At 38.8% G+C, this 24,237-nt stretch overlaps 3 protein-coding genes and 1 pseudogene across 3 annotated transcripts; all 4 read right to left on the reverse strand.

The window, feature by feature from the left end:
* Nucleotides 1-1,755: 1,755 nt before the first annotated feature.
* Nucleotides 1,756-3,194, reverse strand: LOC113011985 (immunoglobulin kappa light chain-like; annotated as a pseudogene).
* Nucleotides 3,195-8,527: 5,333 nt separating this feature from the next.
* Nucleotides 8,528-9,977, reverse strand: LOC113018510 (uncharacterized). Its single transcript, XM_026161582.1, has 5 exons — nt 9,923-9,977; nt 9,121-9,828; nt 8,889-9,011; nt 8,763-8,800; nt 8,528-8,644 (listed from the first exon to the last, which is right to left on the reverse strand). Exons 1-5 carry the CDS (start codon nt 9,975-9,977, stop codon nt 8,528-8,530), a joined length of 1,041 nt encoding a protein of 346 aa, XP_026017367.1.
* A 4,219-nt stretch (nt 9,978-14,196) lies between these two features.
* Nucleotides 14,197-15,670, reverse strand: LOC113018499 (uncharacterized). Its single transcript, XM_026161570.1, has 5 exons — nt 15,616-15,670; nt 14,796-15,497; nt 14,570-14,692; nt 14,443-14,477; nt 14,197-14,331 (listed from the first exon to the last, which is right to left on the reverse strand). Exons 1-5 carry the CDS (start codon nt 15,668-15,670, stop codon nt 14,218-14,220), a joined length of 1,029 nt encoding a protein of 342 aa, XP_026017355.1. The 3' UTR covers nt 14,197-14,217.
* A 3,592-nt stretch (nt 15,671-19,262) lies between these two features.
* On the reverse strand, nt 19,263-22,646 carry LOC113018491 (uncharacterized). The gene is made up of 7 exons (XM_026161560.1): nt 22,581-22,646; nt 21,020-21,042; nt 20,667-20,851; nt 19,866-20,570; nt 19,655-19,780; nt 19,530-19,570; nt 19,263-19,403 (listed from the first exon to the last, which is right to left on the reverse strand). The coding sequence occupies exons 3-7, from the start codon at nt 20,719-20,721 to the stop codon at nt 19,284-19,286; spliced, it is 1,047 nt and encodes a 348-aa protein (XP_026017345.1). The 5' UTR covers nt 20,722-20,851; nt 21,020-21,042; nt 22,581-22,646; the 3' UTR covers nt 19,263-19,283.
* Nucleotides 22,647-24,237: the final 1,591 nt, after the last annotated feature.

A 24,237-nucleotide genomic window follows, 5' to 3' on the forward strand; every position in this document is an offset into this window, starting at 1 on the left:
TGCCATTGCCAGTGTGTGAATGTGTGTGTGAATGACTGAATGTAGTGTAAAGCGCTTTGGGGTCCTTAGGGACTGAGTAAAGCGCTATACAAATGCAGGCCATTTACCATTTACCATCAAGCATTAAGTGAACTCAAAAAGGCAGCTTTAATACTGAACACTTTCCAAAAAACAGAAAAATACAAAACTCAGATAAACCAGGAGGGAGTCACATATTCACAATATAGGAACGAGGTGGGATACATAAGGCTGGAGACTGAAGTGGGGACTACGTGGACTGGTGGTAGTGCAGGTGAGCGGGGAGGCTGAGGCCCAGAAAAATGAACTGAGGTAAAATAGAAAGTTAGGCAGATTGATGCACAGAAAATTTCAGGCTGGGAATGGTTGGGCAGTGAGCATCAAGAACTGGCAGGAAGCAGAAGAGAAGGTGATCCGTGAATGTCCTGCTAATCAAAGTAGCACAAAAACAATGGTTGATGTGTTACCACCTGAGACTGAGACAATAATCTGACACTCAAGAGCTGTCACACTACTACTTAAATAGAAGAGGTAAGAGAGAGGGAAGGACCTGTCCTGGCCAACTTAGTCTTTCTGTGCTCTTCCATTTTCTCCTCTATAGCTCCATTTTTCCAAAGCCTTCCCCAGGTTGGTTCTGCTGGAGATTTCTTCCTTTTAAAAGTGAGTATTGCTGCTCATTGGGGATTATTGTTGGGATACTCTCTATTAAAGCAGGATCTTTACATTTTAAAGCACCTTGAGTTGATTGTTGGATTGAATTGGCAATATTTACATAAAACTGAATTGACATTGAATTTCATTCTGTGTATCAGTATCCAACACTGATTTGAACTGCTTTAACTGTTCAAAACATCGATTCAACAAGGTGCTGAAAACCTTGCTCAGACATATTGGTCCATACTGATATGATAGCATCTGCTGTATATTTGGAATCTGCACATCCCCAATGTGAATCTCCCATTCCACCACATCCTAAAGATGCTCTTTGGGATTGGAATCTGATGACTGTGGAGGCCATTTGAGTACAGTTTTATGTTTCCATGTTTCAAGTACTTTACAAATACAGTGTGTTTATCCTTCATGTGAATGATGCCAAGCTTGCCACAGTTTGAAGAATTAATGATGAAAGTGTAGGACTGAAAGCAGACAGAAAGCTAATCTTTTATTAGGTTGCAAACAGAATTACAAAATAGAAAAAAATCATTTTAGAGATCCTCAGAAACCAGAGGGAGCAGAGGTTGGAGATATACAACCACAGAGACGAAGAAGAAAGGGAAGACAGGACTATAAATGCTAACTGGGAATGTTAAACTGATCAGAAATAACACACAGGAGAAAGTCATTATAAACGGGAACACTTGGGATACTACTACCCACAATAATATTTTACATTTTTACACAAAAACTTAGCCTCATCATTTGAATACAGTAAATACCACCACAAAAACCTAATCATATCACAAGCATACAACAATAAAATATGGAAGTAACCAATATTAAACTCACCAAAATTAAGAATCAAAACTTCAAATGATAAAAAATAGTCAACACAACAACAACTTCAAAGAGACAACTAAAAATTACAGAACCTCAAAAATACATCAAACCCAAAATCCAAAACAAATTATCTACTGGAATTACATTTAGAGGAATTTCAAACATATGCAAGTGATCAAATTCTGTTAGCAGTTAAATCAGTTAGAAAGGTAATACTAAGAATCATCTTGTCTCTTATGTTTACTTTATACCGGAGTACACACATTTGGAGTACACACATGTATCCTGGGTGTTGCTCGTCTGTCTTCTTGCTCCTTTCGTCCTAATTTTTCTCAAAGCAGCATAATGAAGGTTGTCCTCTTGGGTGCTCTAGACACCAAAAGAATCAAGATAACAATTCAACAAGAAATCTAATTTTCTAAAAACACATGAACTTCCACACTTTAAAACTCACCTCTAAATTTACAGAATCATTTGTGTTTGAGTCTGCTGAGAAAAAAAGCAAATGATTTAAACTTAAATGCCACTATTTTTAAACACAACAGTAAAATATGAACGAAAATTCTAACCTTTAAATTGGCAATTGTTACTTCTTTTCATCTTATACACTAAAAAAGTTGATAACACACTGATGATGGTGGTGAGTGTTAAAGCTGCGCTTAAGAAATACATCAGGGCAGCAGAATCTCGCCGAATTGTAAATCCTAGAAATGACAGAGCTTTTTAGCTTTTCATCTTCAGTTCATCAAATATGATCTGCTCCTATTTATAATACCATGTGAGTCACCTCTGCTAAAAAAGTGACTTACCCCCAAATTCCAGCTTGGTCCCATTTCCAAACAGTATGAGTCCACATGAGGCAACAGCACAGTAGTAGATCCCAGCGTGAGACACATTCAGGCTCTCCATTCTCAAGTTATAGACACAGGTGTGTGTTCTTTTCTTGCCTTTCCTTCCACACTGATCATTCCTGACTCCATGGGTGTAAATGAGTCCTGGTTGAGAATCTTCAGAGTCTTTGAACCAGTAAACACTGTGTTTTCCATCACAGCTCAGCATAGTGTGCACCATACAGTGCAGACTTACAGAGCCTCCTGGCTGGATGGTCTCAGATGCTGACTGATGAACTAAAGCTTGTACGTTTAAATCTGAATCATTGACACTGACAATAATGGTCTCTAAGAACATTAATGTGTAGAAATAGGAAAATATACAGTAGTAAGTTGCTGAGTCTGAAACACTTAAGTCTGAGATAATCAAGTGGTTTTTTTCCTTTTTCATTATCTAGTCTGAAGCGTGCACTATTCTTGAATGGATCATGAAATTTTACTAAATAGTGTTCTGATATATAGAAGTTAGAAATGAGTTTTGGTTTCTCTCCTAAAGTTTGTTTATACCAGTAAAAACGTGCAGAAACACTGTGTTCATAGTAACAATGTAAAGTCACGCTATCTCCAGATTTAGCTGATATAAAACGTGCTTCTTCATGAACAGAGGAGGATAAATGCAGGTTGTTCTTCTGAGCTGTGGTGAAATGAAAGACAAAGCAAATACACATTGTGGAACATGGCAGCTGAGAAAAAAGACCTTAAAAGAATTAGACTGTGGTTAAACACAAACTTACCAATTACACCCAAGAACAAACACATCAGGTAGAAGACAATGTGTGCAGATGCCATTGTTCCAACAGTCGTACTGAATAAAAGAATGGCGACTCTTCACTTTTAAGAGTGATGATTAGATTTCACTGGCCAATCAGAAGTTACCCAGTATATGGAAAACTAGATCACATGATCATTGACGTCTGTAGTGTTAAACGTAGTAGCTGAGAAAAGAAAATAGAAGGACAACATGGTTTAGATCACAGATCAGTGGTGAGATATATTAGATGTTAACTCATTAAATATCATATATATATATATATATATATATATATATATATATATATATATATAATTTTTTGTTATCTAAAGTTTGTGTTTGTGAATTTGTTTTTAGGATTTTCTGTCATTTGAAGTTTTTACTCCTTTTTTTGTCAGGTTGAGTTTTGGATACCTGTTTTTATTCCCTTGTTGTTTTTCTGTAAGTTTGGTAACTGCAATACTATCAGGCCTCTGTCTATATTTACTGTCTTTTTAGTAATTAGACCTAGTTTTGGTGTAATTTTGTGCTCGGGAAGTTTGCACTTTACCATCGTGCTCTTGTCCGTTTGTGCAATACAAGTAAAAGTAATACCCATATTCATGTTGTAGACTGTTCTCTATGTTCTTCCTCTGACACATTAATTGAAATCAGCTGATTAAAGTGCAAATACAACTTGGTATTTGGAGGTGAAGGTGGAGAGTGTAAATAAAGACTCTTTATTGTTCCCAACCCAGAGCCTGCGCGTGAGTCCGTTCAGTCTCGTTGTGACACTAACAATTGAACTACTGAACTACTGTTTCAAGTAATGGGTTCCATGCCTAAGCAGCTGCATCAAAGCCTTATATAACCTATTTCACTCCAACGTGTTGGATGCAGTGGCATAAGGCACTGTGTAGTGGAGTGGGATTATGATGTGGGGTTGTTTTTTCAGGAGCTCAGCACAACCCCAGTGATAGAACTGTTAATGCTTCAGCACACCAAGACATGCTGGACAATTTCATGCTTCCAACTTTGTGGGAACAGTTTAAGGATGGTGATCAGTAATCACAGTGCAGATAAATCAGAAGAATGTTTGCATCATGGGATTTGTACAGGTTTTAGTGGTTAATTTATCTCTCATATGAGGATTTATGCCACGTATACACCACAAAGAGCCTTGTCTTCCCAACCTGCGTACTCCAGAATGTAATCAGCCACACTTATCTGCTCTTGTTGCTAACTGAACAAACAAGCTGTTGTTGCAGCCATATGGTGCAGCATTGGGTTAATTTACTTATCAAAGACACTTTTAAAATCACTGGTAAACTCAGCACAACACAAATCCTTGCTGCAGTTGAGAATGGCCTAAGCCCATCTGAGAGTCCTTCCTCTGAGGAGGTGAACAAGGTAAGAAATCTTTGATTCATCTGCTGAGTAAGTGAGACAAATGATTCTAAACACTAGTGAGCACTGTGTGAGAAAACACACAGTGGTTTTTATCTAACTTGCTGTTGAAGGCTTGAGGAATTAGAAGAGCTGTCTCCAGAAGCACTTCTGTGATATTTTAGAGAGGGAAAACGTGGAGGAGAGAAAGAAAGAAAACGGCATGTCAATCCTAAATATACAGGCAATAAATAGAAGAAGAAAGCATACAATAATGAGACAATCACAAGACACACTTTCTACCTTTCTTTCTTTCCCTTCGTTTGTTCTTTATTTTCTAATGCTTGTCCAATTCATGGTTGCAGAGCATATCCCGACTGCCATAGGGTGAAATTAGGGGTACACCCTGAACAGGTGGCCATTTTGCCGCCAGGTTAACACAGACAAAAAGACATCATTCACACTTTAACTGTCCAGAAACAGCTGAGTGGTAGGAAACAAATGCAGACTCATTAAGCATTACAGGGAGTGCAGAATTATTAGGCAAGTTGTATTTTTGAGGAATAATTTTATTATTGAACAACAACCATGTTCTCAATGAACCCAAAAAACTCATTAATATCAAAGCTGAATGTTTTTGGAAGTAGTTTTTAGTTTGTTTTTAGTTTTAGCTATTTTAGGGGGATATCTGTGTGTGCAGGTGACTATTACTGTGCATAATTATTAGGCAACTTAACAAAAAACAAATATATACCCATTTCAATTATTTATTTTTACCAGTGAAACCAATATAACATCTCCACATTCACAAATATACATTTCTGACATTCAAAAACAAAACAAAAACAAATCAGCGACCAATATAGCCACCTTTCTTTGCAAGGACACTCAAAAGCCTGCCATCCATGGATTCTGTCAGTGTTTTGATCTGTTCACCATCAACATTGCGTGCAGCAGCAACCACAGCCTCCCAGACACTGTTCAGAGAGGTGTACTGTTTTCCCTCCTTGTAAATCTCACATTTGATGATGGACCACAGGTTCTCAATGGGGTTCAGATCAGGTGAACAAGGTGGCCATGTCATTAGTTTTTCTTCTTTTATACCCTTTCTTGCCAGCCACGCTGTGGAGTACTTGGACGCGTGTGATGGAGCATTGTCCTGCATGAAAATCATGTTTTTGTTGAAGGATGCAGACTTCTTCCTGTACCACTGCTTGAAGAAGGTGTCTTCCAGAAACTGGCAGTAGGACTGGGAGTTGAGCTTGACTCCATCCTCAACCCGAAAAGGCCCCACAAGCTCATCTTTGATGATACCAGCCCAAACCAGTACTCCACCTCCACCTTGCTGGCGTCTGAGTCAGACTGGAGCTCTCTGCCCTTTACCAATCCAGCCACGGGCCCATCCATCTGGCCCATCAAGACTCACTCTCATTTCATCAGTCCATAAAACCTTAGAAAAACAGTCTTGAGATATTTCTTGGCCCAGTCTTGACGTTTCAGCTTGTGTGTCTTGTTCAGTGGTGGTCGTCTTTCAGCCTTTCTTACCTTGGCCATGTCTCTGAGTATTGCACACTTTGTGCTTTTGGGCACTCCAGTGATGTTGCAGCTCTGAAATATGGCCAAACTGGTGGCAAGTGGCATCTTGGCAGCTGCACGCTTGACTTTTCTCAGTTCATGGGCAGTTATTTTGCACCTTGGTTTTTCCACACGCTTCTTGCGACCCTGTTGACTATTTTGAATGAAACGCTTGATTGTTCGATGATCACGCTTCAGAAGCGTTGCAGTTTTGAGACTGCTGCATCCCTCTGCAAGATATCTCACTATTTTTGACTTTTCTGAGCCTGTCAAGTCCTTCTTTTGACCCATTTTGCCAAAGGAAAGGACGTTGCCTAATAATTATGCACACCTGATATAGGGTGTTGATGTCATTAGACCACACCCCTTCTCATTACAGAGATGCACATCACCTAATATGCTTAATTGGTAGTAGGCTTTCGAGCCTATACAGCTTGGAGTAAGACAACATGCATGAAGAGGATGATGTGGACAAAATACTAATTTGCCTAATAATTCTGCACTCCCTGTAAGTGAACTCAAAAAGGCAATTTTAATACTGAATACTTGAAGAATCAGGCCTGGTTGAAGATCTGGTTTTCTTTATTCACATCCAAAACTTGCTTAGAAGACCACAACCACACATCATTTTCTTTAAATGAGTTCAACAATATTGATTACAAAATAGAAAGAGGTGACTATAATATATATAATACAACATAACTACAGGTTTATTTAAAAAAAGAAACACAAAAGCCCCAGATCACATTACATTGCACACAATTTGGATGTCAACATCTAATGAATGTATGTGTCACGGCTGCAGTAGCAGACATGTAGAATGATGAGGGAAGGCCCCAAGTGCAGGAACTGATAACTGGCATACACTGAGTGAGCTTTATTTTCAGTGTGGATGAAGTACAAAGAAAAGTAGAGAATGGCAGTGACTTAAACTACGAAAAACCTAAACTGGGAAAGCTAACAAGAAACATGTAACCTGAGACAAAGAACTAGAAAAAACCTAACCCACAGAGGGAACAACGCAAATGAACAGAGAGGATGACAAGCAGACAAACCAGCAACAGAGGACTACACAGGGCTTAAATACATGGGCAGGAAAACAAGAGGATGGGGAACAGGTGGGAAAACACTCAAGTCTAAAAAAAACATGTAACTACGTGGAGATCTGGAAGGCTGCTCCAAAAATGATCAGATTATATTTGAAATATTTGTTCTATTCTCTTCCAAACACCAGCTGTGTATTGTAGGTTTTGAATGTTTACTAAAATAAAAATAAAAGCATCCTAACCTAACATCTCACTTGTTTGTCTTTATCCAGGCATACATGTGTACTATGTTTATTAAGAACAGTGTTGGGAAGGTTACTTTTACAATGTATTCCACTACAGATTACAGAATACATGCCCCAAAATGTATTTTGTAACGTATTCCGTTACGTTACTCAATGAGAGTAACGTATTCTGATTACTTAATATATTATCATGCTTTTTACAACTACATGAATGTACTATTGCTGTGTAATTTATTACTATTACTGAAGATTACTCGCCATACCAATAACAACTGGATTTTTAAATCTTAATATAAAATGAGTAACAGTAGGGTGGGCATTAGGTAAGGCTGCACTTTTTGCAGCGATCTCGTATAGAAAACTGTTTCACGCGTATATAAAACAGGTCCGCGGCTCCGAACTGTAGTAAAGGGACCTCTGGCTAATACATCGGGTTCGTGTCAGGCTCGTAGCTGAAAACTAGCTTTAGTTTGTTGTCTGGGTCAACTTTGCTAGCGAGAGACAGAGAGAGGAGTTGAAAGGCTGCTCCAACTTATTGCTTCGGAGGAAAACACGAACACAGTGTACAGTCGAGTCTTAATAGCTTTTACTTACAACTGGGCCTATGAGGCATTCTTTAGGGCTATGCCTGTAACACTCTGCATATTGCCTCCATATTAATACATTTTTGAACAATATTTTTTAAAAGTATTTCGTCACGTCATTATGCGGGCCGCAAGTAGGGGTGACATGGGCCGCATTAGAGCCTCTTAATGCCTGTTTTGTTTGGGTTTCCACCGGCGTGGAATTACCAAAAATAGAGAGGACATAGCCTAACACATGAAAGATCCGCGAAGATGCAGACTTGACAGACTCTGGAACAGAGGAAATCTTAAGCACAGAGACAAAAGTAACTAGACGTGGAACACAGAGACGACATAAAGACAGGAACTAAGACTAAGCATACAACTCACGGAGAACAGAATTAAACTTTTACCAAGAACAAAGAGGAGGCACAGAAACAGAACAGAAACCTAGAAACCAGGAACTATAAATATATTACAAACAGAAAACCATAATCCACAGAGTATAACTTAAACCAAAAACACAAACCCCGTGACAGTGTGGATTTTTTGTCTCACTAGAGTGGAAAAATGTAACCTACTGCTTGACACTAGAGTAAACACATTCATTCTGAGTTTTCCTCTGTCTTTTCAATCTGTTGGGCAGGTTAATGCTTAAAGCAGCGTAGTGGAGGTTGTCTGCATCATGGCTACCCTGGTAAAAACAAATTTGAGAGGTAGATCAAATTACAGTTTCTGGAAAAAAATATTTCAAAGTAATATGTGCTAAAATATTTTTCAATATTACTTTAATCTGAACAGATGAAACGTACCTCTGCAGAGGTAGTTGAAAGTCTTGTTTGTTGATGGCCTGAATGTAAAATACAAAAACAGCAGTCTCACTTAAAAGTCCAAATCAGTGAATAAAAACTGTCAAATGCAGCACCTTTTTCCAGTACCTGATTTGAAGTGGTTTCTTTTGCTCATCTTGTAGAGAAGAAAAGTCAGTAAAACAACCAGGGTGGAGGTAAAAGTCAATGCTCCACTCAAGACGTACACCAAGACAAGAGATTTTGCCTCATCTGTGAGGAGCCAAGAATTCTGAGCACAGACTTCTCTATATTTTAGGTTTTCTTTTCAGATAGATAATAAAATAACAGTCACAGATATGGGTTCTATACTGCTACTTACCTCCAAACACCAGCGTGGTTCCTCCCCCAAACAGTATGTGTCCACATGAGGCAACAGCACAGTAGTAGATCCCAGCATGAGACACATTCAGGCTTTCCATTGTCAAGTTATAGACACAGGTGTGTGTTCTTCTGTTGGCTTTCCTCTCACACTGATCATTCCTGCCTCCATGGGTGTAAATGAGTCCTGGATGAGATTCTTCAGAGTCTCTGAACCAGTAAATACTGTGTTCTCCATCACAAGCCCCAGTGTATACTGTACAGTTCAGAGTCACAGAGCTTCCTGGTTGGATGGTTTCAGAAGCTGATTGTTGGACCACAGCCTTGATGTTCAAATCTGAATCTTTAACACCAACAGTAATGCTCTCTGAAAATGTTGATGTGTGTAAATAGGAACATATACAGTAGTAAGTTGCTGAGTCTGAAATGCGCACATCTGAGATTATTAAGTTGTTTTGACCTGTTTGAGTATCCAGGGTGAAGCGTGGATCACTCTTGAATTCACTGTGAAATGTGGCATTTTGTTCATATACATAGAAGGTAGAAATGAGTCTTGGTTTCTCTGCCAATGTTTGCTTATACCAGTAAAACCGTGGAGTTACACCATTTTTACTGTAACAATGCAAAGTCACGCTGTCCCCAGTTCTAACTGATATGAAACGTCTTTCTTGATGACCAGACGAGAAGAACTCCTGGTTGTTCACCTGAGCTGAAGTAAAATAAAAGACAGAGCAAATACATTTTATAGACCCTTAACAGCATGGAAATATATTCAGACTGCAGTTTCAAAACCATAAACTCACCCATTTCCCCTAAGAGCAAACATGTTAGACAAAAGACAAACTTCGTAGGTGTCATTGTCTTTAAATAATCTTGCTGAATGAAAAGAATCTCAAACCCGTCTCCACTCTTGTTGGAGAAGACTGTGTGTGATTGGCCAAGCAGAAGTGTCACAGTATGTCTTTTGTTAAGGAAAGATGATCACATGTTCAGAGCAGCCAATAGTGTTAGACTTCATGATTGAGGCAAAAAAGAAAAATGAAACTGTTTATAAATAAAGAAAACAGCACTGATCAATCAACTCTTTGTACACATTTTTCTTAAAAATTCTAAAGGCCCGTTTTTCATCTGAGTATGTGGACCAGGGATTGCCCCCATCTCTAATCCATTGATTTTCAGGCATGGAGGAACAAATGAACCGTCCATAGGAAAAAAGCAAAGAAGATATCAGACACGGTGGTTGAGCCCTGACTGACCAGTTTGAGTCTTTCCGAACTGCTGACTTAATACAAAAATATGATAGTGAGTGATTTTACCATTCACGTAGATGCTGAAAACAACAGCCTAAACACTGCATTTAATTAGCTACACTCAAAATGTAAATGAGCCCACCCACCGCTTTAATCATATTCTGCATCTTGTGCTATATGGTGTAGAAACCAAACACTTAACAGTATCCCCTGAAAAGTCAGACCATTGCTTAATAACATTGAAACTTACAAAAACAGGCTACACAGCAGTGGGGAATAACTTTCATTAGAGTAGATATATTTCTGAAAGTGCCGTAAGTAGATTTAAGGATATAATTCTTCCACTTCTTCAATGCCATGTGCCAACACAATAGAGAGCAGCTACCTAAACTTTACTCCCACAGAGGTCAGTGATGTTGTGAACAGTGCTACATTCTCTCTCCATATGACTCTGGAACTTAGAACTTCTAAGTATAATAACATCATGAGGTCATTCAACACCACTCAACCACAAACTCTAGAGAATATTTACATAACCTGAACATGAACAACAATATTTATATAACAACAGTTATCTGTTACTTATGTCTGAGGAAGACACTGCATGGTTTAGGTCAGAAAACAAGAATAACAGATGCAAGCTATCTGAAAGTGGTTGGCCACCACTGGTAACACACTATGTAATATATGCAAGTAAATGTTTTGTTAGTCTTTGGGTTTACTATGGTTTTGGTGTTTGAGTAATTGAGTTGGGCGGGGGGATTGTGGTGGCTAAACTCGAGATTCACATTTTTACATTGGGAATGACCAAGATGGACAAGATTAGAAATGAAAACATCGGCGGGACGGTTCAAATAAGTTAGACAAAACTGAGACGGCTATGTCTCAGTTTTGTCTGTCGGCTTTTGTCAAGCCGACAAGCGTGACAAAGTCAGGAAGACCTGGAAGACAATTAATCAATATGGTGAAGAAGGGATGCAGAGGGTTGGTGTGATGGATGCCAACAAATAGGAAAATGTACAAAGAACTCTATTCACTAGAAGAAAATCCTACTCACAGAAGCCCAATCATGGACAATAAAGAGTGTAAAGAATACATCAGTACAATGTCACGCCAATTCTACATCTATAGCATAATAACTAACGGTGAATTTGCAACTCACAAACATATACAAACATGGGCTTTTGGTATCTCCATAGTTCTAGTTGTGGCACAAAAGGAACCATAATTGATCTGCGACCCCTCAGAAACACTGCTTTAGGACAGGAAATAATACCTCACGTTATAGTTGACACACGTTAGACATCATAACTATTATTGATTTCCAGACAATGTGATGACAATGTGATCCTTAAAGACGTGGATTTGATTATAAGTCAATTAGACCTTTTAAATTTGACCTCAAAACCTTACAGCAATAAACCACTGTGGTATGGAGGACCACAAGAGCCGCATGCTGTCAGGATTTGTGTCGTGGATGAGAGGAGGAGGACCCAAACGCTGGACTCACAGGTAGGTAGGTGAAGGTGGGTGTTTATTGCCGATGGAATGAACAAACAGAACAGAGGTAGGAAATGGCTGGCTGGAGGCTGACTGAATGAAGAAAGGACTGAATGGCTAGCTGACTGAACGCAGGCGGAAACGACAACATAACATCAATGACACCACAAGGGCTGAAGGGAAGAGAGGGCTTAAATACATGACTAACAATGACAACGATTGGAGACAGGTGAGTGAACAGCTGAATATAATGAACTAATGATAAATGGGAAGAGGACTGAACATAATGCACACAGACCAAGGCTAACACAATAAAACAGGAAGTGGAACAGGCAGTAGATAAACAGTGAACGTGAACTGAAAATACTGGGTCAACGACCCAGAAACCCTGACACATGCATAGAAATAAAGAATTATCTGCTTAAATAATGAATTGTACAATAAATTATGCAATTGTAAACCTTACTAAAGTAATTTCTTAGTTAATAATGTAATTTAAAAACACTATTTTTAAGTCAATATTTTAAAATGACTTTTCAATCCATTAATAAATACTTCAAATCCAGCTCGCAAGAAAAATCTCATTTCAAAAATCATTTTCAATTTCCAAATTAAAAAACTGATTTTCAAAATCTTTTTAAAAACACAATTTATATAAGAGAAATAAGTAAACAGATTAAAAAATCTAAGGATTATTTCTAACGATTCCAATGGCCAATGGCGATTCCACTCCTCATTTCAAAATCCATGTTCCTTTCCTGTTAGCTCACATCTTAGCTATTATTTTAGCAAATAGACTAGTTTTGGGATTAACTATTGGATTACCTTCTGGATTAGCTTTCAGATTAGATTTTAGATTTTTTTTATCTCATTTATGAGATCCTAAAGCAATGCAAATTAGCCACACAGCGCAATGTAAGGAGCTCTGAGATTGGTTGGACAGACATAGACTTGTTGCCTGGATTTTTCTACACTGCTGTTTGTGCTCATAGCTTTGCTCTGCTAAGAAGTGCGTGTGCTTGTACAAAGGCCATTCAGCCTTGAAATGCCACTTTACACTCTACCTGACAAAGATTTAATAGAGATATGTGATTGAGATAGGTGAAGAAGGAAAGGGACCCTGCAGTGAAACAGAGAGCTAAACCTCCGAGTGCGCGCCTGTGGACTCAGCCTGACCACCTGTTGAAGCTAACGTGCTAACATGGCTAATGCTAGCATCACCGCATGTAACCCCACTCTATTAAGGGCCATTTCTCAATACTCACGTACACAACTCTGTACTCTTCATAAGTTCACACAGGAGTCCGGACTTCCTGAGAACGTAGCACGATTTTTGTACAATTTGAACACGAGTGTACTTGATGATGTCACAGGTCAGCCTAACATGACCCGGCTGGCTCGTCCCACTCAAATATCAGATCAGAATTTTACAGTAAACATATATATAAATGTTACTGTGTCAGTTTTCATTGAAAAATAATAAAGGAAAAATATTTTATGAATTACTTTACCTGTACTATAGCAAGATGTGCTCTAGTACAGAATAGGATGGTGCACATATTTTAGAAATCCAACTATAATTTTACATGCAAGCTCACTTTTTGCAGGTTAATTTGCAAGCGATATTTGTATCGATTTCATACAAATACCAGCAAGTAAGGCCCAATGTATTTTGAACAGACAAGAGCAAAGTAATGCCATAATGAGCAGTGCTAACCAAACACAGCATTTCACACTCTAAGTTTTAGGACGTTGCAACAAAGAACAAAGGGAGAGTCAGACAAACTTGCACCACAAAAATGAGCTTTGATGCTGACTGTGCTCTGCACTAAAGCACAACTTTCTTTTGTTGACTCTATTATCTTAAAATTAATGGTTTTTAGTTGTAAGATTGAATAACTCTTATTCAGTGTTCATCTTCATCTAAAGTCATAATACAAAACAAATATTGTTAACTAATATATATATATATATATATATATATATATATATATATATTCTCCAGTGAACAGTGGACACACTCTGAAAAACAAAAAAGAAGCCTACATTTTCAAAGCTGCAGAAGGGGTGTGCAAATCAAGCAACAGGGGTTTCAATTTTTATTTTCTGACAAAATATAGACATGAAAATTCATTATATACACAGCAATGTTGAAACTAGTCCTGTAATGCCACTTTCTGCACTTTCTGTCACTATCTATCTATCAATCTATCTTCTGACAGAGAAATTGTGCACTGTTGTGGATAGAAAACAGTGTTATCACAAGGATAACATAATGTCCACCTGACACTACACTTGAGAGTCTATGTACTTTACATCTTATGGACCATGAAGATTTCGGACAAGTCCTACTGCTTCACACTGGAGTAAACACATTCGGTCTTGCTGTTCCTCTCTTTCTTTGATTTTCTGGAAATGTTAACATTTATAGAAGCATAGTGGAGGTTGTCTGTATGAGCATTCTGTCAAAAAAAGGAAATGTATATCAAAAAATGCCTTCTAATAAAAAGTGCTGTGAAAAATGTGTTTTATGTTATTTAAATTGTAAAATCGTTTAGACAGATGAAACATACCTCTACAGAGGGAGCTGAAAATCTTGCTTGAGCCTCTAAATGTGAAATACATACAATTGAAATCTGATTGAAAAGCCAAATAAATGAATACAAGCTGTTAGATGTAAGTAGCACCAATGGTCCATACCTGATTGGAAGTTTTTTCTTTTATTCATCTTGTAGAGTACGAAAGCCAGAGAAACCACCATGGTGAAGGTGAAAGCCAATGCTCCACTCAAGAAATACACCAAGAAGTGAGATTTATTCTTGTCTGTAAAGACCCAGAATTCCAGATCAAGGATTTCAGAATGTTTTTTGCACTTTTTAGAGTTTTATTAGCACAATATTGTATTTGTTGTGACAATGTTCCTTACCCTTATATTTCAGAGTAGTTCCTTCTCCGAACAGTATGTGTCCACATGAGGCAACAGCACAGTAGTAGGTTCCAGCATGAGACACATTTATGCTCTCCATAGGCAGGTTGTAAGTGCAGTTGTATGTTTGTTTGTTCTTCTCACACTGATCGTTCCTGCCTCCATGGGTGTAAAGAAGTCCTGGGTAAAAATCTCCAGAGTCTTTGAACCAGTAAACACTATGATCTTCATCACAGGTCCCAGTGTATACTGTACAGTTCAGAGTCACAGAGCCTCCTGGCTGGATGGTCTCAGATGCTGACTGCTGCACTAAAGCTTTGATGTTTAAACCTGAACCTTTTACACTGACAGTAGTGCCTTCTGCAAATTCTAGGACTAAAGAAACCCGCCTTGCGCAGTAGTAAGAACCTGAGTCTGACTTCTGCAAGTTTGTTATATACAAGTGGTTTTTCCCTATGTCTGTATCCAGGGTGAAGCGTGGATTGTTCTCGAATTCATCATGAAAAGTCCCATTTGCTTTAAAAACATACTGAGTAGAGATGGGCTTTGGTTTCTGTCCAAGACTCTGCTTGTACCAGTAGAACCTCGTTGCATCGTTGGCTTCATAGAAACATTGTAAAGTCAAGCGTTCACCAACAATAGCTGATACAAACCGTCTCTCTTGCTTATGAGTTACGGAGAAATTCTGGTGAGTCAACTGAACTGATAGGGAATGAGACAACGCAGACACAGCATTAATTTTACAGGAAACATTTCATTAACACATGTGTATAGAGGAGCAATCATAGCCACTGATAGATTAAAAAAAATCATAACTCACCTAAATTTCCAAAGATCAGACATGTCACATAGAAAACAAAGTTGGGAGGTGTCATCGTGTGCAAACCTCTGTGTTAAATGAAATGAACCTTGACTTTTTTCCACTCTTTAGAAACAAGACAGCTTTTGATTGGCCATTGCAAAGCCATGTGATCTGCCCCCAGGATGAAATGTGTCTTCTGTGCATTTAACACAGACATTTGTTGCCTTTGGTAGAATGATATAGCGACAGGTCCATAATGGTTGTGTCATGGTTTTTTTGTTTTTTTAAAAATATATTTTTAGTCTAAAACTGATCATTACATAGAGTGTAAACACAACTGACAACATACTGTGGAACTTATTCCTGTTCATCATTTACAGACTCAGTAGAGACACAGTAAGGCACCTGGCACTTGCTAGATGTTCGCATGATATCGATCTCTTTGTGACAGTATGACTGACACACTTCTCATGCTGTCCAGAGGAGGCAGACTGTAATGAGGTCTGTATACACTTTTTTGATGTTGTGAAAACTGCAAACAGATTTCAACTCACTTTCATCGTAGAAGTGAGAATAAAAGCAAATGTAACATGGTAGGTCTTTATGTTAAAAGGTAGCATGTGTTTTGTGTTCTTATTATTTCTGAAGGTCTGTTGCCATTACTGTTATTTGAAATGGACTGTAGGTAATATGTCTGTGTTACCTAAAGGGTACTGACAGTGCCATTCAGGTAACACTATTGAAATTGACTTTGCTGCTATTTCTCTCAGGTAGCATCTATTTTTGGTCAGACTAACACAGTAACATCCTCCCAAAAACCACAACCTGACACAGAGAGGAAAGAGTAAATCATTGCACTGAATGTCTGAGTCAGGACTAAGACTGACAGGGAGTAACAGCACAGCTAGTAGTACTTCATGCATTGCAAATGAGCTAAGAAAAAAAAATACATTTATATATATTATATATATGGTACTGAAAACATTTTTTCTAATTCTTTAACATTTTCAGCCTTAAATTAAATCTTTATGGACTGCCAAAGGAGTCTCTCTGCAGCTGAAAACCAAATACTTTGCAATCAGAATACATTTAAGAAAAGACATTGGTGGGCATGGTTTGTGGCGCAGCTGCAGGGGAGTGGAACTCCATCAGCAACCATGGCTCACCTACATAAAAAGAATGAACTGGGTCCTGAGTTCATTGTTGTGTGTGTGTAAGTGCAGCTGCAGCCGAGTGCTGAAAGTAATAGCAACACAATAAAGTTGCCGAAGTGTACGAACTTTGTGGTGGGGTCCGTCATGCTTGCTACAGACGTGTCAAGCATGCAAAGGAAAAATCAAATGTTATTTTATTTAGCTAACTTCCCCATTATGTTCAGTCCCTTAGACATCTCTGGATACAGTCTACTTCCTGTTAATAACCACAGATGCATTTAACAAAGATTATAAAAAAAATAAGATTAAATAAGTGCCAGTGTTTGTATGATTACCTTTGGGTAAATGCATTCCCTAGTTTTCTATGATCAGATAATTGAGGTCAGCTGTATCAGTCAGCCTCCCCTGACACTACACCCTGAACCCGTTGCTCCACCTCTCTGGACACAAAGCCAGGCACAAACCAACTCCAAAAACCACCTCACCTCATTTTTGCTCCTGGGATGCGTGCTTCTTCAGGTTGGCTGTGAGCCCCGCCTGCCTCAGGGACTCCAGGACTGCAGTCATCCACCGCACATGCTCTGCCCGGGTTTCACTGTGAATGATGACATCATCCAAATAGGCGGCAGCATATGTAACATGTGGACAAAGCACTGGTCCATGAGGCACTGAAGGTGGCTTGGGCTCCAAACAAGTTGAATGGAAATATGACAAATTGTGTGGAGAAAGCAGTTATTTTCCTGTTGTTGTGAAAATGTGAGCAGTGCCTAACCAGTGCAGGAGTTTGTCAACCTGAGGCATTGGGTAGACATCAAACTCCTTGTGGTAGTTGATGCAAAACCTATGGGACTACACAACACTCTTCTATTGCTAATATTTTTAGCATTTTGGCCAATTTTCTCTCAATATTTGTCTCTTATGCTGGGGTAAGCTATAGGGCTGTTAATGCAACCTCACACAAGGGCACATTACAAAACAGTGCTCTTTGACACTGGTATGACAGGTCAGGGGGGATACACATCTGCAAAAGGCTTTCGCAAAGCAGCAACAGCTGCTCTCTGGGCCTGTGTGAGATGGTCATCATAATGGAGGGAGGTGGGAATGGTGGAATTGGGCAACTCCAACTTATTTCTCACCAGGCTTAGTAGAAAAGCTGTTTTCGTCTCTCCATGCTTTTAGGAGGCTGAGGTGATATATGTGTGTGGCTCCTCCCCTGTTTGAAGGCACCACATCATAGTCAACGTCATCCACTCACAGTGTGACCACAAAGGGTTCTTGCTACTTGGTGAGTAACTTGGAGCTAGAAGAAGGGAGTAATGCAAACACTTAGGCAATTTTCACCGGGAGACAGAAGCTGCGTCCAAATTCAGGGGTTGCATCCTTCGGACGCTGCATTTGTAGACCGATTACACGACAGCCAGACGACGCAGGCTGTCTCAGACTCCTCCAAATGCAGCCGACAAATGCGTCCTTCATTTCCCGGGTTTGAAGGATGGGTCGGGTGTATCCTTTGTTGCCCAACCTATCCCAGAATTCAAACAAAGGCGACGCTACTTGGTTTTAATATTACTCTTTCTGAGTCTCAAAATAAACTTTTAAGATATTTTCAGGTGAGAATGTAGCTGTGTAAACTTCAAATATCTGCTCGATTTATAAAGACTTTGCATATTTGCAAAAGTGCTCTGATGCTTTTGCTTTTCGCAGTCTTTTGCTTCTCAGGTTTAACATGATGATATATAAGTCACTTAGATAACTTAAAAATGTTATTGTTTAGCTTTTTTTAAGTGTTTTATTTGGTCCTGAGTAAATCGGTTTGGCTGTGATTAAAGTTATAGTTTTTACATATCTGAATAAATGTCAAACAGAAAACGGATTAAACTGAAGTGTGAGATGGTTGAGAATTTACTCCAGTGTTTTGTTATATTTTAGATAGCAAGGAGCAGACAGCTGACTTTATTAAACTCCACAGAGACAGCTGGTTACGCAAATCAGAGGCTAGACCGTCCCATTTTACAGCCTTGCACTTCCGGCCTTCGAAGGACATGTCCCACGGAGTTCCTCAATTTCAAGTCATATCATATATCATATCCCCATAATCATATTAGTGGACAGCGGGGGTTTTGGAGCCTCTACTATATTCTACAGGAACAAATCAATCCTTTCAAACATGCTTTACCTGGCTAAAATAGATTTATTTGATCATCAGTGAATTTGTCCATAATGTCTCCATAATTACATGAAAAGCAATAAGGATAAAAACAAGCACATTGTTTCATATATTAAACTTGTAGAAAAGTATCATTAATATCTCCTACAAATGCATTGGTACATGGAAAAAACAATGAAAGAACAAGAAAGAAAGGAGGAATCCTTGACATCACAAAAACAACAAACAGGGCAGAAGTTCCTAAATTTGTATCATTACAATTTTACCACAGTGAAAGTACAAAAATGTCTATGCTAAGAGACACCAATACAGCATTTCTCTAATAGATAAAGAAAATTGGCCACCTCATTTGCAAATATCTATCTTTATTTGTTTATAGCCGAGTAAACACATTCATCGTCGGTGTTGTTTCTCTGTGTTCTTGATCTCTTGGGGATTTTAATGCTTAAAGCAGCATAATGAAGGCTGTCAGCATGCTGGTACCCCTGTCGAAATGTGTACAAAGTAGATAAGAACATGATTTCAGATGTAAACAATGGCCATAAAACAGAAGACTGTAAAAAGTTTGTTGAAGAGCGCTTTAACAAGTCATTAAAAAAAACTATATTCACCTCCGAACTTGTTGCGGGGCCTGAAAATCTTGCTTGAGATTCTGTTTGTGAAACACAAAGTAATTGATTTAACTGAAAATCCAACTTTAGCTAAAACCGTTCTAAGCTTAAAAGACTCCACTTACCTGTCGATTGGTGTCTGTTTCTTTTGTTTGTCTTGTACAGCAAGTATCCCAGTAAAACACTGAGGATGGAGCTGAATGTCAAAGCTCCGCTCAAGAAATACACCAAGCCCTGAGAATTAAACGTGCCTGCAACACACCAGAAACAGAGCTTTTTCTTGCCTATATCTTTAAATATTGATAAAGTGAGAAACAGGTAGAAAAGGTTACTCACCTTTAGGCTCCAGCTTGGTCCCATTTCCAAATAGTATGTGTCCACATGAGGTAACAGCACAGTAGTAGGTCCCAGCATGAGAAACACTCAGGTTACTCATTGGCAAGCTGTAGACACAGGTGTGCGTTTGTGTGCTGGGTTTGTTATCACACTGATCGTTTCTGCCCAAATGTGTGTAAATGAGTCCAGGATGGGATTCGCCTGAGTCTTTGAACCAGTAAACACTGTGCTCTCCATCACAGGTCCCAGTGTGTACTGTACAGTTCAGGGTCACGGAGCCTCCTGGCTGGATGGTCTCAGATGCTGACTGCTGGACCACAGCTTTGATGTTCACACCTGAACCTTTTACACTGATGATGATGTTTTCTAAAAAGGTTAAAGTGTATAAATAGTAAACACAGTAGTAAGAAGCTGAGTCTGAAACTTGCAAATCCTTGATCGTCAAGTGATATTTGCCGTCTTGTGTATCCAGTGTGAAGCGTGGGTTGTTCTTGAGCTCTTCATTAGAAGAGTTGTTCACATTATATTTGAAAAAGTGAGAGATGATCTTTGGTTTTTGTCCCAGATTTTGCTTAAACCAGTAAAGTCTTGCAGACCTGTCACCATCATGGAAACATTTTAATGTCAGGTTTCCACCAACTTGAGCTGATATGAAACGAGACTCTTGATGAACAGATGAGAACATTTGCGACTCTGTCATCTGAACTGTAGTGGAATTGAAAAAAAACCAGCAAATGTACATTCAGTTCAATGTAATAACTTCACAATACAAAAATCTGAATTCATGATAATGGAACTTACCCATTTTTCCCAAGAACAGGCACAGAAGCCTGAAGACAAACACTGAAGACACCATTGTGGTAAGATTCTCATGTAAAATGAAGGTTACTGTGCTGCTTTTGAGAGGCAAGAATGTGTTTGATTGGCCAGCCAGAGGTGACACAGTATCTACTGTATGGAAGTCACGATCACATGTTTACTGCAGCCTGTAGTGGAAAATACAGTATGATATCTAAGAAGAATTACACGGTTAGACATAGCCTATATTCAAAAATTATGAATCGTAATCAGATCTAAAACTTTAGAAAATGCAGCTTGGTCTGCATTAAATATGTTATACAAACATGATCATTTTTTTTATTGGACCAGTTTACCTGCATTTCCAGTATACCCCACTCTGTAATGAAAACACATTTAATCAAAAACATGTGTTGAGTAATAACTTGAGTATACAGAATATTGATTCTGGCAGTGAGCTCATTGTAGATAATAAAAGGTTAAACAAGAAAACGGCAACTTCTGGGTCCAGAAAGAGATAATCAGGAATATTTGTATTAACACAGGATTTTGATGTTTAACATTCAGGATTAGGAAATCGTTGCTCTTAAGTTGCATAAATGCAATGTCACATTTTTAATTCATATCATTTTTACTGAGTTTCAGCATCTGTGTCAGATTATTTTACTCTCTACTCAACTGCTGTTTGAATAATCACAGTTATACAATAATGGTGTTGCATTCCTGATAAAAGAAGTATTCTGAGCTCATATGAGTTGCAGCATGAAATAAACAAGACCTGTTGAAAACTACAGTTTTGTTGGGTGTTTACAGCAAGTGGTCCTTGGGTCATGAGGTATGTGTGAGCGTAAGAGCACATCCTGCTGAAACCGCAGAGGCCGTTGCACTGACACATCTAAATAGAAAGATGGTAAAAGGCACTGTGTTTGACAGGATGCAACCACTGTTACCTTTCTGTGCCTGCTTGTCCTTGTAACACAAGTATAGGACTAGTGCAGCGGTTAGACTTTTCAAAGTGATATATTTAAATGTTTACAGTTGTGAACTCACAACGTATGAACCCTGCTTCTGGGTCCATTAAGGCTGTTGTGTTTTTAACATGTTTTAATGCTTTGTATCTTGTTCTATTTAATCTGAACAACCCTAACAAAGAGCAGTGATCACTGTCAGTCCTCCTGTTTTTTATTACCACTAATTATTTTAAAGCTCAGTTTTTAAAACCTTACGATGTAGCTACAGCCCAGCCCATGCAGCAGTCTGTTAATGACTAACCTCATATTGTGGATAGATTATGTCAGTTGTTCTCCTGACTAAAGTTTTGTCCATTTACAGCATCCTGCCGTGTGATTGCATTTGTCCCTGACCATTGGGAACCCTCCTGTTAACTTTTATTGAGTGGAAAAAAATTACATTCATCCTCCAGCTTAACTGTGTTTATATTATGCTAACCATAGCTGTGTAGCTAGCCAAAAAGTAGCACATCATTATATACCAGCTAGGCCAACTTCAGTAATCCTACAAACGTCACTGCTGTTTAGTTTTCTGTCTTCATTTATGTCGGAGGTGATAGCTAGCTGTACATTTTAATTTCTCAAAAATCCCTCAGTCAGAACATGGTATATCATCTTTAGATGGAAACTAGTGAGCTAACTCAATGCTAACTTCATAGATTCTGTTTTGGTAGAATCTAGTGGATGTTAAAATTAATTGTTACACCTGATAGAGCAGCCACACTGTTCATTTTATTACAGATGAAAGGATTTAGACAGTTTTTAACTCTCAGTGATGCCGCAGAGTTTGTTTGACTTTGGGACCTGAAGTGGAGTTTGGATCCAGAAACGGCTAATGATGTCAGACTTAAAGGCCGTATTTTCTTGACTCAGTTTTGTTCCACCTCTTTGCTCTCCGACTACCTACCTGGACTTGGTCAGGATTGAAGTCCATTTGTTGCATTCGGATGTTCAGGACTGAGGATTAACCTGTCAGAAATTTGAGCTAACATTAGGTCAACATTTGACACCAACCGAAAGGGTCATTGTAGATGATATCTGACGGCTTCATCTTCTTCGATCAGACAAATCACTGACATCACCTGCCTAATATTGTGGTAGTTCATCTTTTGCTGCCAACGAGTGAAATGGACATGCATGCAGAAGTGGCAGTAACCTACAGTACCAGTAGAAGGAGTTATTTTATTTCAACCACACAAGAAAAATAATCACGAGAAAGCAACACTGTTACAGCAGGAAATGCCGTTGTGTTTTATGGAAAGGACCCAAAATGCAGACACGGGAGAAATGAACTTGTGTCTAAACAAAAAAAAATTGCAGCTGATACAAAAAACAGAAAAACAAGGCAAAGCAAAACAAGGGTGAAACTAAACTGAAACTTAAATTGGGATAATGACGATGGGCAAGAACATGAAACTGGACAGTAACATGTGAGAACGTAACTATGAAACAAACCAAACACGAAACAGAACATTAACATTAACAAAAACTCTCAGACCTGACATGAAAACAAACAGATGACCCAACAAAGAACAGAAGGAGACAGAGGACTTAAATACACAGAAGGGTAATGAGGGAAGTGGAAACACCTGGAGAGACACAGCTGATACAAATGAACATGACGCCACAGGGGGAAGTAAAACAAAACACACTCAACATGGAAACACTGGTCTCTTCAGAATAAAACAGAAAACATGGAGAGACGTACAGGGAGTGCAGAATCATTAGGCAAGTTGTATTTTTGAGGAATAATGTTATTATTGAACAACAACCATGTTCTCAATGAACCCAAAAAACTCATTAATATCAAAGCTGAATGTTTTTGGAAGTAGTTTTTAGTTTGTTTTTAGTTTTAGCTATTTTAGGGGGATATCTGTGTGTGCAGGTGACTATTACTGTGCATAATTATTAGGCAACTTAACAAAAAACAAATGTATACCCATTTCAATTATTTATTTTTACTAGTGAAACCAATATAACATTTCCACATTCACAAATATACATTTCTGACATTCAAAAACAAAACAAAAACAAATCAGCGACCAATATAGCCACCTTTCTTTGCAAGGACACTCAAAAGCCTGCCATCCATGGATTCTGTCAGTGTTTTGATCTGTTCACCATCAACATTGCGTGCAGCAGCAACCACAGCCTCCCAGACACTGTTCAGAGAGGTGTACTGTTTTCCCTCCTTGTAAATCTCACATTTGATGATGGACCACAGGTTCTCAATGGGGTTCAGATCAGGTGAACAAGGAGGCCATGTCATTAGTTTGTCTTCTTTTATACCCTTTCTTGCCAGCCACGCTGTGGAGTACTTGGACGCGTGTGATGGAGCATTGTCCTGCATGAAAATCATGTTTTTCTTGAAGGATGCAGACTTCTTCCTGTACCACTGCTTGAAGAAGGTGTCTTCCAGAAACTGGCAGTAGGACTGGGAGTTGAGCTTGACTCCATCCTCAACCCGAAAAGGCCCCACAAGCTCATCTTTGATGATACCAGCCCAAACCAGTACTCCACCTCCACCTTGCTGGCGTCTGAGTTGGACTGGAGCTCTCTGCCCT

The sequence above is a fragment of the Astatotilapia calliptera genome, chromosome 3 (assembly GCF_900246225.1).
Source record: "Astatotilapia calliptera chromosome 3, fAstCal1.2, whole genome shotgun sequence".
In the NCBI taxonomy this organism is placed as follows: Eukaryota; Metazoa; Chordata; class Actinopteri; order Cichliformes; family Cichlidae; genus Astatotilapia; species Astatotilapia calliptera.

What these genes read in the sequence shown, in the direction of transcription:
- LOC113018510 (XM_026161582.1), bottom strand. Translation starts at nt 9,977, where the DNA reads ATGACACCTACGAAGTTTGTCTTTTGTCTAACATGTTTGCTCTTAGGG. An exon ending in TTTGCTCTTAGGGGAAATGG is followed by an intron (nt 9,829 to 9,922) that starts GTGAGTTTATGG and finishes ATTTTACTTCAG; the next exon opens with CTCAGGTGAACAACCAGGAG. An exon ending in TTTCAACTACCTCTGCAGAG is followed by an intron (nt 8,645 to 8,762) that starts GTACGTTTCATC and finishes TGTTTTTACCAG; the next exon opens with GGTAGCCATGATGCAGACAA.
- LOC113018499 (XM_026161570.1), bottom strand. Translation starts at nt 15,670, where the DNA reads ATGACACCTCCCAACTTTGTTTTCTATGTGACATGTCTGATCTTTGGA. An exon ending in TCTGATCTTTGGAAATTTAG is followed by an intron (nt 15,498 to 15,615) that starts GTGAGTTATGAT and finishes ATTCCCTATCAG; the next exon opens with TTCAGTTGACTCACCAGAAT. An exon ending in AAGAAAAAACTTCCAATCAG is followed by an intron (nt 14,478 to 14,569) that starts GTATGGACCATT and finishes TTTCACATTTAG; the next exon opens with AGGCTCAAGCAAGATTTTCA.
- LOC113018491 (XM_026161560.1), bottom strand. Translation starts at nt 20,721, where the DNA reads ATGGTGTCTTCAGTGTTTGTCTTCAGGCTTCTGTGCCTGTTCTTGGGA. An exon ending in CCTGTTCTTGGGAAAAATGG is followed by an intron (nt 20,571 to 20,666) that starts GTAAGTTCCATT and finishes ATTCCACTACAG; the next exon opens with TTCAGATGACAGAGTCGCAA. An exon ending in GCCCCGCAACAAGTTCGGAG is followed by an intron (nt 19,404 to 19,529) that starts GTGAATATAGTT and finishes ACATTTCGACAG; the next exon opens with GGGTACCAGCATGCTGACAG.